This window comes from Leptosomus discolor, chromosome 1, assembly GCF_034619465.1.
Source record: "Leptosomus discolor isolate bLepDis1 chromosome 1, bLepDis1.hap2, whole genome shotgun sequence".
Classification (NCBI taxonomy): Eukaryota; Metazoa; Chordata; class Aves; order Leptosomiformes; family Leptosomidae; genus Leptosomus; species Leptosomus discolor.
In genome coordinates, this window is record NC_141391.1 from 205,857,647 (window position 1) to 205,871,353 (window position 13,707).

General features: G+C 37.2%; 1 protein-coding gene across 4 annotated transcripts in view; it reads right to left on the reverse strand.

The window, feature by feature from the left end:
- MAGI2 (membrane associated guanylate kinase, WW and PDZ domain containing 2) overlaps positions 1-13,707 on the reverse strand; it is a 764,770-nt gene that overhangs the window by 116,457 nt on the left and 634,606 nt on the right. For all 4 annotated transcript variants that reach the window (XM_086474407.1, XM_086474391.1, XM_086474398.1 and 1 more), the window contains exon 10: positions 5,558-6,193. In XM_086474407.1, the coding sequence (XP_086330533.1) occupies positions 5,558-6,193 (636 nt within the window). The remainder of the gene's footprint in view (positions 1-5,557; positions 6,194-13,707) is intronic.

Consider the following 13,707-nt stretch of genomic DNA (forward strand, 5'->3'; position numbering starts at 1 on the left):
ATGTTTTAGCAGCATGTTGGACAGAAGTTTATTTCATTGACTTCTAGGTTTCAGTCGTACACATGGTTAATTTCAAGTGGGTCAGTGGTTCACTATTAGGTTCACGTGCACATTCCCTTTGTGGGATCAAATGTCCCTTAAACTCATAAACAAGAGATATATGTGCATTTAAGAATACAGCAGGGCTAAAAATGCAGATGTTGCCAAATGGATCTAAGTTCCTCTCAACATTAAAATACTCCCAAGAAATGGGGTAAAAGGGATCAGGAGCAAATGTACGGTTGGAGTCACTGTCTGGAGAGAAGAAATTATGGCAGGAAGCAGGAGAGATACCAGACCTTGTATCTCCCAATGTCTGTTGTCAGAGACAACAAAAAGAAGCATACCTTCATGAAAAAGTAAGCATGAACAGACTGCTGTTAATTCAGTGCATCCATAAGTAGAAATTAAACCAAGACTGGGTTCCTTTAGGAAGCAACTGGAATGAAAAAATTCACCATTCAGGAATGTAAAAGAGTAGAGACAGTAGGATGATAGGAAACCTCTGAAAGTCCCAAATCAAAAACCTACACCATCCTCCTAACAATTTAATTTCTTCAAACCCTCAGTACTCTTGACTAGAAAGTCCTGAATCGGGGATGATCAAGCCATGAGGTACAGGTTCCCCAGTTTGCACCAGATACTCTCTTAATATTTGGAACGAAGAACTGCAGAAGCAGAATCAAAGCTCTAGAGATCTCAGTGGTGGGCTGAGATCATGGAACTAGGAGATCAGAACTGCCTGGGCCAGACTAGTGTTAGCAGGATGATGGTGCTGCCTGCAGCTTTACCTTGTGCAGCTTACCCAAGAGAGAGGGTAACTTGGAGAAAAAGAAGTATGAGTTTTCCTGGCCAGAGGAATTGAAAGACATCGTATAGCAAGCCTGGACAAAAAAAATTTGTCATCTCTGTGGTAGAGAGGTAAATCTGAGCTCAGTCCATGGAAAGGGCACTGATGATGCAGTATTCCTTCCATTGAAGTCTGCTCATTTTGAGGAGCTAGGCTTATTCACTAGAATTGGCAGAAATATTTTTTTTGGTGAAATTTCTGTCTGTTTTGGAAATTGCTGATGCTTCATGTGATGTACTGGTATCTGTTAGCATTCTTAAGGAGTTATAAACTTCTACTGGAGTTTATACAAAATCTGAGAAAGATACTTGGCCATCCTTTTATTCCCACAGTTTACATTTACATAGTTAAATTCTCCCTCCTCATCTTGACTGTTTGTGCATTGTGTGTGGCCCATGCTACGTCCTATACCGTGTCAGGGTGAAACTGGCTGCTTATTCCAGTCCCATGCCAGAATTGGGCCAAGAATTAACCAGTGTAGACAGTGCAGCGGTTCTCTGGCTCTGTTTTGTAATAACAGTCTCAGTTTCTCAGAGCCTGTTTGGATTCCACCATTATACAATAGCCATCTGAGGTAGGAATACTGTCAGGCTTCCACTTTTTGCATTTAGTTTTAATGTTCCACTCACAGCATTGTTTAGGAGTTGCCATAGCTTCATGAATCAGTCCTGGGTTGTCTTCAGATTTCCTTAACAACAGTGTTTCGGACATAGTTCTGTTGAATCTGCATTTGAATGTGTCTGTTCTCTTTTAGACAGGAACACTTCTGGGGCTGGGCTGCTGTATATAGGTTCATAAATTTCAAACGTACTTTCCAAAAGAGATGGCATATGTCAAGTAGTTGGAATGCTCGTTTAGTAGAACACACCAAAACCAATTTTTGATGTCCTAATTAGTGAATATTTTGCTCTACATAAATTTGGTACATACTGCTTCAGCCATTTAGTTCTGGACTAATGCAGAATTTCTGCTCTGCCTGCATTCAGAAAGACTGACTTTTGAGAGATTTTCCACACTATTTCAGCAGCCTATACACAATGCAGACTGCTGAAGAAGCTGAGGATGAAGCGTGAAGGTTAAGTAAAGCTGGAAAGGAGTAAATCTGTTTGGGTAACAAACACTTTCATACCTTTTTCTTCCCTTTTTTTTCAGGCAACAATTTTCCACCATCTTTTCCTTTCATTTTATTTTTTTTTCGGCATGAACACTTCTGTCAGCTTATAGTAATCAGTGGAAACTATATGGCTGGTCAGCAAAAACAAATGCAAAGAAACCAAACTAAGCAATGCATGTGTGTTCAGCAAAGAACCTGACTAATAAACAGAAAGAAGGTTGTCATCTGAACAAGTGCTGCTTTGTATTTTCTTTGATATACTATGATGTTATTTCCATGATTTTTTTTTTTTTTTTTTTAACAAGCAGGTAAATTACTACTTCTGCTTTACAAATTTTAAGATGAATTCACTACAAATTCAGCGAGACTTCCTCCAGCTGGATTGTATCTCGTGACAAGTCTGTTTGGTGTTGGTTTAGGCAGTTTTTTTTAGTGGCCTCTTTAAACTTGAGTACTGCTATTCCCTCCATCTTTTTGAAACATGCGTCTTTCCTTCCCCTGCATACTCTGGCTCTTGACCTCCTAGGCTTGAGGGACAATGGCTTTTTAAATGCTGTAGAATGCATAGTATATGCATATGAGAAAGCATATTTTCCTGTACAAGATGCTTTTTTCCTACAGTGAGAACATACCTCAGCCAATGTCAATCTGTTTCTTGTCTGCAATGTAGCTAAAATTGCTGGATGAGAAAGAGAAATTAAATCACTTACAAAAACGGATTTGCCACAGTGAACTATGCAGTCAGGCCATATTCATATCAGAGAGAATACATTATAAGGCAACACACAACCTTATGTAAAACATACCCTTCCTCTTCCATAGGCAGGAATAGTACTCTGTTCTTAATCTTAAAAATGAGATGCTAAAGACAGGATGCATAGGGTAATGATGGAAAAGCATGGTGCTGTTCAAGTATCATTACACATTAGAGATAATAAAATAAAAATTGGATCCATGAGTAATGAGAAAGTATGCCTTGCTTCAATGATGACACAGATTAAATATTTTAGAATCATAGCAGGTTTCTCTTAGTACTAGAATTTTGTTTTGTGTTCAGATTATCTCACATGACCAAATCTTATCTGTTTCTTATTCATAACATGTGGGATAGATAGACACATACATCCGAACCAGTCATCCTCGATTCCCTTTATATAGTCAGTCAAGCAGAATATATACTTTTAGGGTATACCTGACTTATTTGAAACATCTACTTTGCAATGTTACAAATTGCACCCTAGAAAGGCCTATTTCTGCCCAGGGACTATAAAAGAAGATATGATGACTAGCATACATATAATTACCCGCATTATAGATGTATATTTGATCACATGGATTCCAGTTTCCTATGAATTTATGGAAGAAATCCCAGTCTGGCACCTTAAAACAGTTCTTGTATTTCTGTTAAGCTATGTTTTAGCCATCTCTCAGGTAGAGTAGATTTGTCTCATCCACTGTGTTTTTTAACTTCTTTTGAATCACTCAAACTAGTTTAACAACTTTGCATTAAGGTATATTCCTCATTTGTGAGGTACAGAAATTTCTGATAGTAAACTTTAATTTGTTCTGTATCATCCCATTAAGTTTAATCACAAGCAGTTGCTTTAGTCTCAGCCACTGTTTTAGCATTGTTTAAAGTAACAAACGACCCCCTGCCTCAGCAACAGAGGGTTAAGACTCAGGAACATGTTACTGCATTGGGACCTAGTATTTTGTGTCAGCTGACACAAACTATCTGTACCTCAGTGTCTGGCCTGAAAAAAGACAAGATGGTGTACATAACTTACACTGCTTTTATTGAGACTTGAGCTCAGTGCAGTATCTCTTGTCTGCCACTGCCACAGTGATATGTAGAAAATAACCACAGCTCAGTTAAGGTAGCAGAACTTGTAAAACTATCATGTTGATCACCTTGTTTTGATCATGAGTTGATGCTTAAAGAAGAAATTCTCTTGAGAGAGAGGAATTATCCTCATAGGCCTGTGTATGTTGCTGCTTCAGGGTTTTTTTTCTGCTGTCCCGCACCAATTGCTGAAATACCTATTTTCCTGTCTATTATTACTCAGACTTGTTCAGCACACTGGATGTCACATTGCACTTCTCTCTGAAGACTGGTGTTCTGAATTGTTTTCCTCTAGAGGGAGATCAGCTTGCATTTTTCAAAATAAAATTCCATCTTTTGGGGTTACATTAACCCTTCTAATCCCCTTTATACTCTTTTTTTGCTATGCAATTCTCCCTAATTTGTCAGCTTCTTCAGAAAAAAATGTTGCTTACTCCACTGTTAGTTTCTTAATAGATGTTAAATAAAATTACATTTAATACCATCTAATATAGCACCTCTGCAATATAATATATACTATACACTGTACCATATAATCATATACTATTGTGACACAAATTGGCCTTTACTTATCACTCTTAATTTGATGTCATTCAAAAGAAATGTCAGATTCTGCCTCTTATAAATAACTTTTAAAAATATAGATATGAAAAATACTTTATTGACTACATGAATCTACAGATATTTAAATCACCTTATGTTTGTTATTTCTGCAGTTTGATAAAATGTTACTATATTCCTTATTCTAAGGATTTGTAGGTTTTCTAATGACAAACATTTGGCATACGCAAACACTAAAGCTTCACTTCCCAGCCTCTAATCTTCAGAAGGAAAGTAATTTGTATTTTTGTACAGAACCTTTTTTTTTTCCTTTTGAAGCACAGAGTGACATACATTCAGTGACATACAAATGCCTTTAGAGGAACAAAGATATTTAATTAAAAAAATTCCATCATTATTCTGTTCAGGTAATAATAAATTTTGATGGTTGCTCATCTCAAACAATTGAAGAAAATTTGTTTGGCTAAAATAGTAAAAGCTATGAAATTAGTTATCGCTGTCAGAGTATTAAGGCTTCCTCTGTTATTATTGCCTCCTTACAGATAAGTCTTGACTATTGCTTTCCAGTGGTGTATATTCAAGCTTACTGTGTTAGGCTGGTCAGAAAAACTAAGTTGCTAGAAGCTATTTTTTTTTACCAGAGAAAAACATACTATTGATCTTGTCAAGAAAGAAACAAAACAATCATTGCACAATACTTTTACAATGAAGGAAAAGGAGGCAAAATGTCTCATCAAAACCAGTAACCTTGTAACGAGCTAATAGATTTCTCTGATTTTGATTTACTGTAATGAGTCAACATATGCAATTAAATATAAAGCTTGCAGCTCTGCTTTGGGACTGTAAGAGTTTGCTGCAGACACCATTCAAACTATTATGGGGTGGAAGGTCTGGAACTGCTCTAGTGTTGCCCTTAAACAGAGGTGGGACCATTGACACTCAAAATGCAAAAAGATATGTACAACAAACTTAGATTTTGCCTAGGATGCTTAATTGCAGACACACTTTTCCAGAACCAATGGTGTTACCTCCCACAACATGGAAATTAATTTCCATTCTAGCACACAAGGATGTAGTGAGTATATGTATGTCTTATGGTTTAGAACCTTTTACACACATTTTTGTAATTGTACAGACTTTCCAAACTTACCTCCTCTATGGATAATCAAAGAAGTTTCACTTCCAACAGGACATTCTTTAAGTATATCCACTACTTCTGCATGGCTCAGGTTCTGTACATTCTGCTGGTTGATCTCAACAATGAGGTCACCTTCACACAAACCAGGACATCCCTGAATGTCTAGAATTTGCTTCACCCTCTGTCCTGTAGGACTGTCTGCTATAGTGAAGCCAAAGCCCTGGGCCCCTTTCACAATGGTTAAGGTCATGAGTTCAGCTTGAGTGGCCCCAGAAGAAGCCATTGATACATTATCATCATGGGCAGGTGGTGGGAATGTGCTATCAAGCTGACTATCTGCTGGAATGGAGTGCAAGGAGTGTGGTGGTCGATCTGTTACGTCTGGAACAGACTGAGAAGTCCTAGAAATGTATTCCAAATAAGTTTCATAGTTATGTCTTCCATTTACCACTACCGGAGGCCTCTCCATTACTGCAAGGGGTGGCACCATGCTGTTGGCAGGATCTTCAGGATCAAAGGGCAAAGGGTATCCACGACATAGCACCAAGTTGACACTCTGACCAATAGGAACAGACTGGAAGAGTTTGACTACATCTGCGTGAGTATGTCCAAGGACACAAACTTCATTAATATAGACAATGACATCACCTAGAAAGAGAAGAAAAAATAGTGACAACATGAGACAACTTCAGTTGCAACAGTGCAAATTTCTATTTATAAGCTAGAACTCTGTTAAAGAATAAAATAAATTAGATCACCATACTGGCTTCATTAGTGGAGAAAAAAAGTAAAATTTGTCTGCCAGCAAATGTAATATAAATTGAAAATGACAGTGATATGTCTTTTCTGTGGAAGGTCACAGCTGGAGAATTAAGCTGGATTCAGACATACACCTGTTCTTAACATTTCTTCCCTGTTTTTTGATGCCTTTCAGTGTAGTCCACAGATTACTTTTTTATAAGATACAATGGAAGTTTACTTTGAGGGTTGATTATCAAGAAATACAGTTTGGTGAGGCGTAAAAGGAAGAAAAAAGGAAATTGTAAACAATCATGGATTTAAGAACCAATGAATAGGGATGCAAGACTGTGCATGTATGTGCACAAGGAAATACTTTTTGCATTGATTATGATATTGACAGTTTCCTATTAAATGTCATTACTTGCCATCAGGTATCCAGGACTGCTACAGTCATTTCCCATTCTAAGCATGAACTAAACTGTATTTTGCATATCGTAGAGATGCTTAGTGGTATTTTGTTGTAGCTATGATGGTTCAAGGACAACGATAGGACAAATTTTGTAGGTAGGTATAATAGCTTTTTATTAGAAAAATCCAGGCAAATGTCTGAAAATCAGTTTAATTTTTTTGGTTAGAACAGCTGGTCAAATAAAAATAAAAATACTGCTTTTACCTCTAAATCTTTCCTCATGTATAGTACAGAGCTACCAGTCAGAGCATATATGAAAGTAGAATACTTTAAGTCAACAGGCTATTTATAGATCTCTGTATTGCTCATGCACCAACCAGCTTCTGTTACTGAAAATTTCAGAAATAAGCTCAAGTTCCTTCTTGTTGTTAGAATGGATCTATATATTTATTTTACGGTACTGTTAAGGTTAATATTAAAATAAAAATGAGTAACTAGTGCAAATGATATTCAGAATAGTTTGGTGATCCACAGTCAGTTTCCACTCTAATAAAAGAGTTTGCATCTTTATAACAAAGGAGAGGAATGCTTGGTTCGAGAACTTCACAAGTTAAAGTATTTTTCTAAGTGAAGGTCGTCTTATTATCCCACCATTAATTGGGAACAAATAATCAATTACACAGACAACACTGTGAGGTGTCTACATGGTACACAGTTCAATAACTGACCTATCCTAATATTTTTTAATGGTATTTCAAAATTCAGCAATAAAATAACAGTGATTTAAGGAGGATGAGGTGGTTTGTGTGGAATTGCTTCAAGAGTATTTATGAAATTATATCCTTCAAGTACTTCAACCAGAAGATCTAACCAAGCAAACTGAGGAAAAAGAGCATCATCGAGATGCCAGTTCAAGAGCTGCTTCTATGTGACAACAAAAGGCAAAGGCTGTTTCTATGTGAAAATGAAATGGACAATTCCCGTGGGATCAGCCTGCCTAACAGCCTGACAGTAATTAATTGCACATGCACAAACTGTGATTCAGACAAAGATTTCTTCAGCCAGCATCTAGGGAAAAAATGCTAAGAGAGTTTGTTTAAATGTTTGTCAATATTACTTACAGAAACATTAGTTGCAAATACTGTCTTAAATGTGCATCATAAATAGATTTCTAACTCTAAGCAAAAGCAGTAAGGTCACTTCATAGGCAGTGCTGAAAGAACTCCAATGCTTCTGCCTCAAGGAGCTGAGAGTAGAACAGTTTGCGAAAATTGATATTTAAAAGACAGAAAGAACGTACTGTACTAAATTAGCATGGCAATGTCTGCATTGTGATTTGGTCCTTCCCTGGTATAGAAAGATCTTACCTGCACTCTCATCCCTGGCTTCCACATTGGCAGTAAGGCTGACATTGCTCATAATAGGACTGATAATGTTGAACTGAGACTTCTTCAACGCATTTACTCCTGTTTCAGTAGCTTATGCCTTAATAGTACCCTTGCAACTTTTTAATACATGCGGTCTTTCTTTCCCTGAATGCTAACAATGCAGATATGTCGTGGGAGGAGACCAATCTGTTCATCCTCTCTTGCATTATTTAAGCAGGGTGCAAAAGTCATAATGCATTTATTGTGTTGGGCAAGTAAATCATTGTCTGTTTTCACTCCTTCACTTTATGCATTTGTACAGGATTAGCTATGATATAAAACATAAAACAATATGTTTTTCTTAAATCAGAAAATCAGATAAACTAGTTGACATTACATAAGTCTCCAATGAAAAAAATTAGCTTGCGCACAGGGAATGTGGTCAGGAAATATATAGGCCAAGTAGACCCCTTCCCCAGTCACCAAACAGGCAAAAGAGCATTAGAAGGTCTTGGGTAAGAACTCCTTCTTCAAATAATGATCCCTCACAGGACAGCAGAAAATTCTTCATAATTTCCTGAGTCAACATTTTTAAAGATCTTCGTGGTTTCCAAGGTATAACATGAATAACATGTCTAGGCACTGAAGTTGTAACTCACAGTTGAACCATTTGGGACCCATGATGCTGTGCTGTCATATGGAGAACATACAGCTGAAGGTTAAGAGGGATGGGGAAAAAAGCATGAGTCATCCAGTTCAACTCAAAGAAATAGCTACAGTGGTCTTAAACTGGGAAGAAATAGAGTTTCAGATCATGAAACATGAAGGAGGAATAAAACGGGTTAATTTCAGAAATCCTTCAAATAAATCTCTGCACTGTAGAAGTTTCTCCAAATCTAACTCATTTTCCAGGCTGAGAGTTCCTCATTGCTGACACAGAGAGAAGTATGCAGCATTTGGTAGGAAGAGAGAGATAAGTTAAGAGCATTACAGAGCCAGTGCCACATTAATGCAAAGTTCAAAACCTCTCTACTTTAGGAAAACTCCCTGAAAGGTTCCTGTGGCATCTTTTCTGCTTGTTCTCTCCTGATGCTTCTAATAATAATGGGTGCATATGGACAAGCACAATAGTGATCCCCTTTATAATTCCTGCCTGATTTTCTGAGCAAGCCGTAGTCTGCCTCCAGAAATCACAGTTTCACAGTGAGTGGGTATCTCTGAAGTTATGCAGAACATTTATATTAAGCATCAAACTTTGCTTGGCTTTCAGAATTAAACCTACTAAAATGACTGGAGCTTGCTTACAGAATCACAGAATGATTGAGATTGGAAGGGACTTCTGGAGGTCATCTTGTCCAACCCTCCTACTCAAGCAGAGCCACCTAGAATCAGTTGCTCAGGATCATGTCCAGGTGGCTTTGGAATGTCTCCAAGGAAGGAGACTCCACAATCTCTCCGGCAAACCTATTCCAGTGCTTGGTCACCATGACAGTAAGAAAGTGTTTCCTGATGTTCAGATGGCACCTCCTGTGTTTCAGTTTGTGCCCATTGACTCTGGTGCTATCACTGGGCACCACCCGAAACAGTCTGGCTCTCTCTTCTTTGCATCTTCCCTTGAGGTATTTACATACATTAGTAAGATCCCCCCTGAGTCTTCTCTTCTCCAGGCTGAACATCTCTGTACTTCAACATCCTCACTATTGAGTGCTCTTCCCAGTTTCATCATCCTCACTAGTTTGTACAAACTCTACATACACCCTACCAACCCTGTCTTACTTGAGACTGTTCAGCGACGAGGGAGATCAGGAGGGCTGGTCTATGAAGCAGATATCTTAATGAGACTTTCTAGATGAAGTATCAGGTTAGATAGATACCCAGTAGAGCATACAATAAATATCCTGTCCTACATCTCAAACATCTACATCGTCACAAGAACAGGTTCTGCTCTCTGGCAGCCAATGTCCAAATTCAGCACTGAGTCAAAGAATGTTAGAGAATACTGACAGCGACCAAACTTGTGAAACTGTCTTAAAATTACTTCTGTTTTACTTAAGGCCTTTGCGTTTAACTGAGAAATTTAGGAACATAGGTCTGGAGGGGACTTCCTGTATGGCTGAACCTAGTCCCCTGTAATCAGATACAACATGATATGTTATACTTGATGAAATTTGACGTCTTCTTCACAGAAATATCCACGAAGCCCCATTTCTTTAACTAGCTTGTATTGCTTATTGAAGTTTGCTGACCATTACTTACTTTGTCATGTAACGTTAGTGGACTCAATGCCTGAATGCTTGGTTAAAGGTTACGTTTCATTATCTACATATTTCAAAGCAAAAACCAGATCTAAAGTATCATTATTTTTTGTTGGTTTAGTGACTCGTGAAGAAATTCGTAAGCTTCAACATCCTCTAATGATACATTCTCACTTACATTCCTTTCTACAATAATGTTGCAGAGTTAAATCTGACATCCTGGGGATTTTCCACAAGCATTAATTCTGCAAAAAACCTTTTTTCGTGCTTGAAGTGCTGCATCCAAACAGAATCTGTTTTATTGACATAACTTATTACATCACAAATTATCCTAGTGTTTCACGTAATGCAACCAAGTCTATTTCCCTCCTTTTTGAAGAACCTATATTATTCAGTGACTACAGGTATCGTTTCTGCTATGTTTTTTTACCCCTAGAATATCTGTATACGCATCTTGCACTAGTATGCAAAGTTCCTCCATTTTCCTACCCATGTTCCCACCATTTGTATACAAACATCTCGCTTATTTCTTATTATTAATGTTTCTTGTGCACTTGGTTCCCTGGCCAGAATTTTTTACGGTACCTCAGTGTACTGAGTTGCATACTTCTTAATATTTAGAATTCTATAAACTTTGAAGTTAAATGCAGATGAAAAAATGCAATTGGATCTTTGTTGTTAATTTATGATCACATTCAAAGTTTAGTAGAAATGTCTCCATTGTTTTTGACGGGTTTTGTCTCAAGCTCTTAGTATCTGTTTGTGTGCTTACAATATGACAGAATGCCATGATTTGGTGGGGGGCAAGGTCAGTACTGCTACCCCCTTGAAGCCAGCACAAGCCAATACCAATGGAGCTAATCATAGCCCATGGTTTGGCAAGACAGCGCAGGAAGCACCAGCTCTGAAAGACTCAGGCTACATTTTTTTTTTTTGCTGCATTATAGCCCAAGTAAACTCTACTAACTTCTCCAGCATTACTTATTCCCACTTGCAATTCTCAACCGTATACTCTACATTCTGCATATGCATACTTTGCATGAGCTTTAGAACCATGATTACTTTATTGTTGAAGCTTTCACTTCACCTGCCCACCCACACTGTCATTACCAGTTATTTCTGTCACTTCTTAGCAGTGACCTTGTCTTCTCTTTCTGCAAAGTGCTGCAAGATTGCTGGCACTATAGCCCGTTTGTAATAAATTCAGAGGAGTTAGCGTGTTTCCAGTACTGAGATATGAAACAAGGGATAATTTTAATAACAATGGCACAAGATTGATAGTCATGAAAGAGGCAAAGATTCATTAGAAATGAGAAACATTTTTACATGTGCACATACAGTTACTAGAGTGGTACAGAGAACTAGTGCATGAGGGATCATTTAATTAAACTGTAGCAGCCAAATTATATTCTGAAACTGAATTCCAACTTCCTTCCACCTCCAATAGGTGTTAAACCAGTGTGTGAATAAGTAATTTTTGTTATGAATGGGTAGAGGCATTTCTTTGGATGTAAAATATTTCAAAAGTTTTTGCATAAACAGAAATTCTCTGTTTTCTTGTACTCTGACCTGCCATAGAACCTTGTAAAAACAATTTGGCTCTAGCTGCTAACATCTGCATAGCATAATTTTTATAGACAAAAAACCCCCTAGGATCCTGCAGTTCATGGTAGTCTGATTTATCTTTTTGAAAAAAATATGGCCCTACTTTTTGTTAATACTTATTACATAATTACCCTTATTTTTAAAATAAAATTCACTGAAGTATAATAACTTCTTAAAGGAGATTGCAGTGTAAGATGACTGTTGCATATTAACAGTGAAATACTTAAAGCACCTGCCAAGAATATTCTAACTTATTTCTTTTAAAAAGGAACATTAAATTGACTGCTAGAATGTACAAAGAATGTAACCTGGGGAGAACATGCATATAATAACAACAGTTACTGATTGGAAAAGCTAAAATTAAAAATGACCACTTTATTATTAGCTCTATAACAACTTTATCTAATAGATAGTACTGTGGCAGTCAGAGTGAAATAAAAAAAGCCACTGGGAGACATAATGCCCAGCTGCCTCTGTACTCAGAAATAATTTCAGGACCACTTGCTGGTATGTGAGAACACTGAAGAGCCCATAAAAATACCTCTGTTCATACTGGCATGAGAGAACTGTTTCCCACTCTTCACCTCGTAAAGAAAGTTTTACAAAAATTATTTATTAAATCTGACAAAAAGTGAAATCAAAATGTATTTCTAGGCATTCAGGCACTCCAACTTGCATTAGATAGGCCTAAATTTTCCTCTTAACAAAACCTGAGCACCAGATGTAAGTCAGTTCTTTGTCACAACTGAGTCAGTAATCTACAATGCATCACTGTAGAAGTGGTTAACTCAGGCTAAAATCTGTCCCCATCATTGGAAGGACTGGGCACACTATCTCCGAACAGGGCTTCCTCTACAAGGGCCAACAGAAGGATGTGACACAGATGTCTGCAACTTTACCCAAGAATCAGATCTGTTGAGTAAGCAGGTGTCATTTTTATAGAACCAATTTTTTAGAATCCATTTTAATTCTACTGTGACCCAATGCACATGCCTAATTAAAAAGCTGTTTATTCAAAATTTTTGTGCTTAACCAGCATGTATCATGTAATTACACCCAGGCAGATGTGGATTAGTAGAAGAAACTATTTACATTTTATTTGTACTTTGCATATAGTGGTAAAAGCTATTTAAATAGAGGCATTTAACTTTTTTTCGGGAGAAGAATAGAATACATTCCAAAAAAAAATCTAAAGACCTTGATTATTTGCTGATCCAGTAAACATGAAAAATTGCAGATTAAAAATGTAAGTAAAGCAATAGCAAAAAAACCCTTAAATGAATGCTGCTCATAAAGTGCTAGAGAGCAGGCAAGTTCTCTTCCTAGCTAGACAGTTTTTCACTTCTTCAAGCATCTGAAAACATAGCATGGATGTTAAAACTGCCACTTTACAAAAAAGTAATTATTTAAAAGATGATAAGTAATTTGGAGGCAAGACCACATAAAAAGAAAAAGATCCAATTTTCAAGGCAGCCTTTTATTTACAAATTATGTAAGCCTGTTCTGTCTAGGTTTTGCTTGCAGGAAGTACTTGCGCATCCTGAAATGCCTGGTGTGAATGAGCTGGGTTATAAAACATGCTTGGATCTGAAGAGCAGGATAAAAAAAGTATGCCATGTTTGCATAGCTATTTAGGATCACTTTGAAAGGTGTCACTGTGTGCAGAGGCTCATGCAGAAATGAAACTCTTTTTTTTTCTTTAGAAAAAGGAGGTCAAAATTTACAACACATTTGCTTTTGTATGCACAACATTTTATTTCCGTACACAGAGCATCATATTTATCT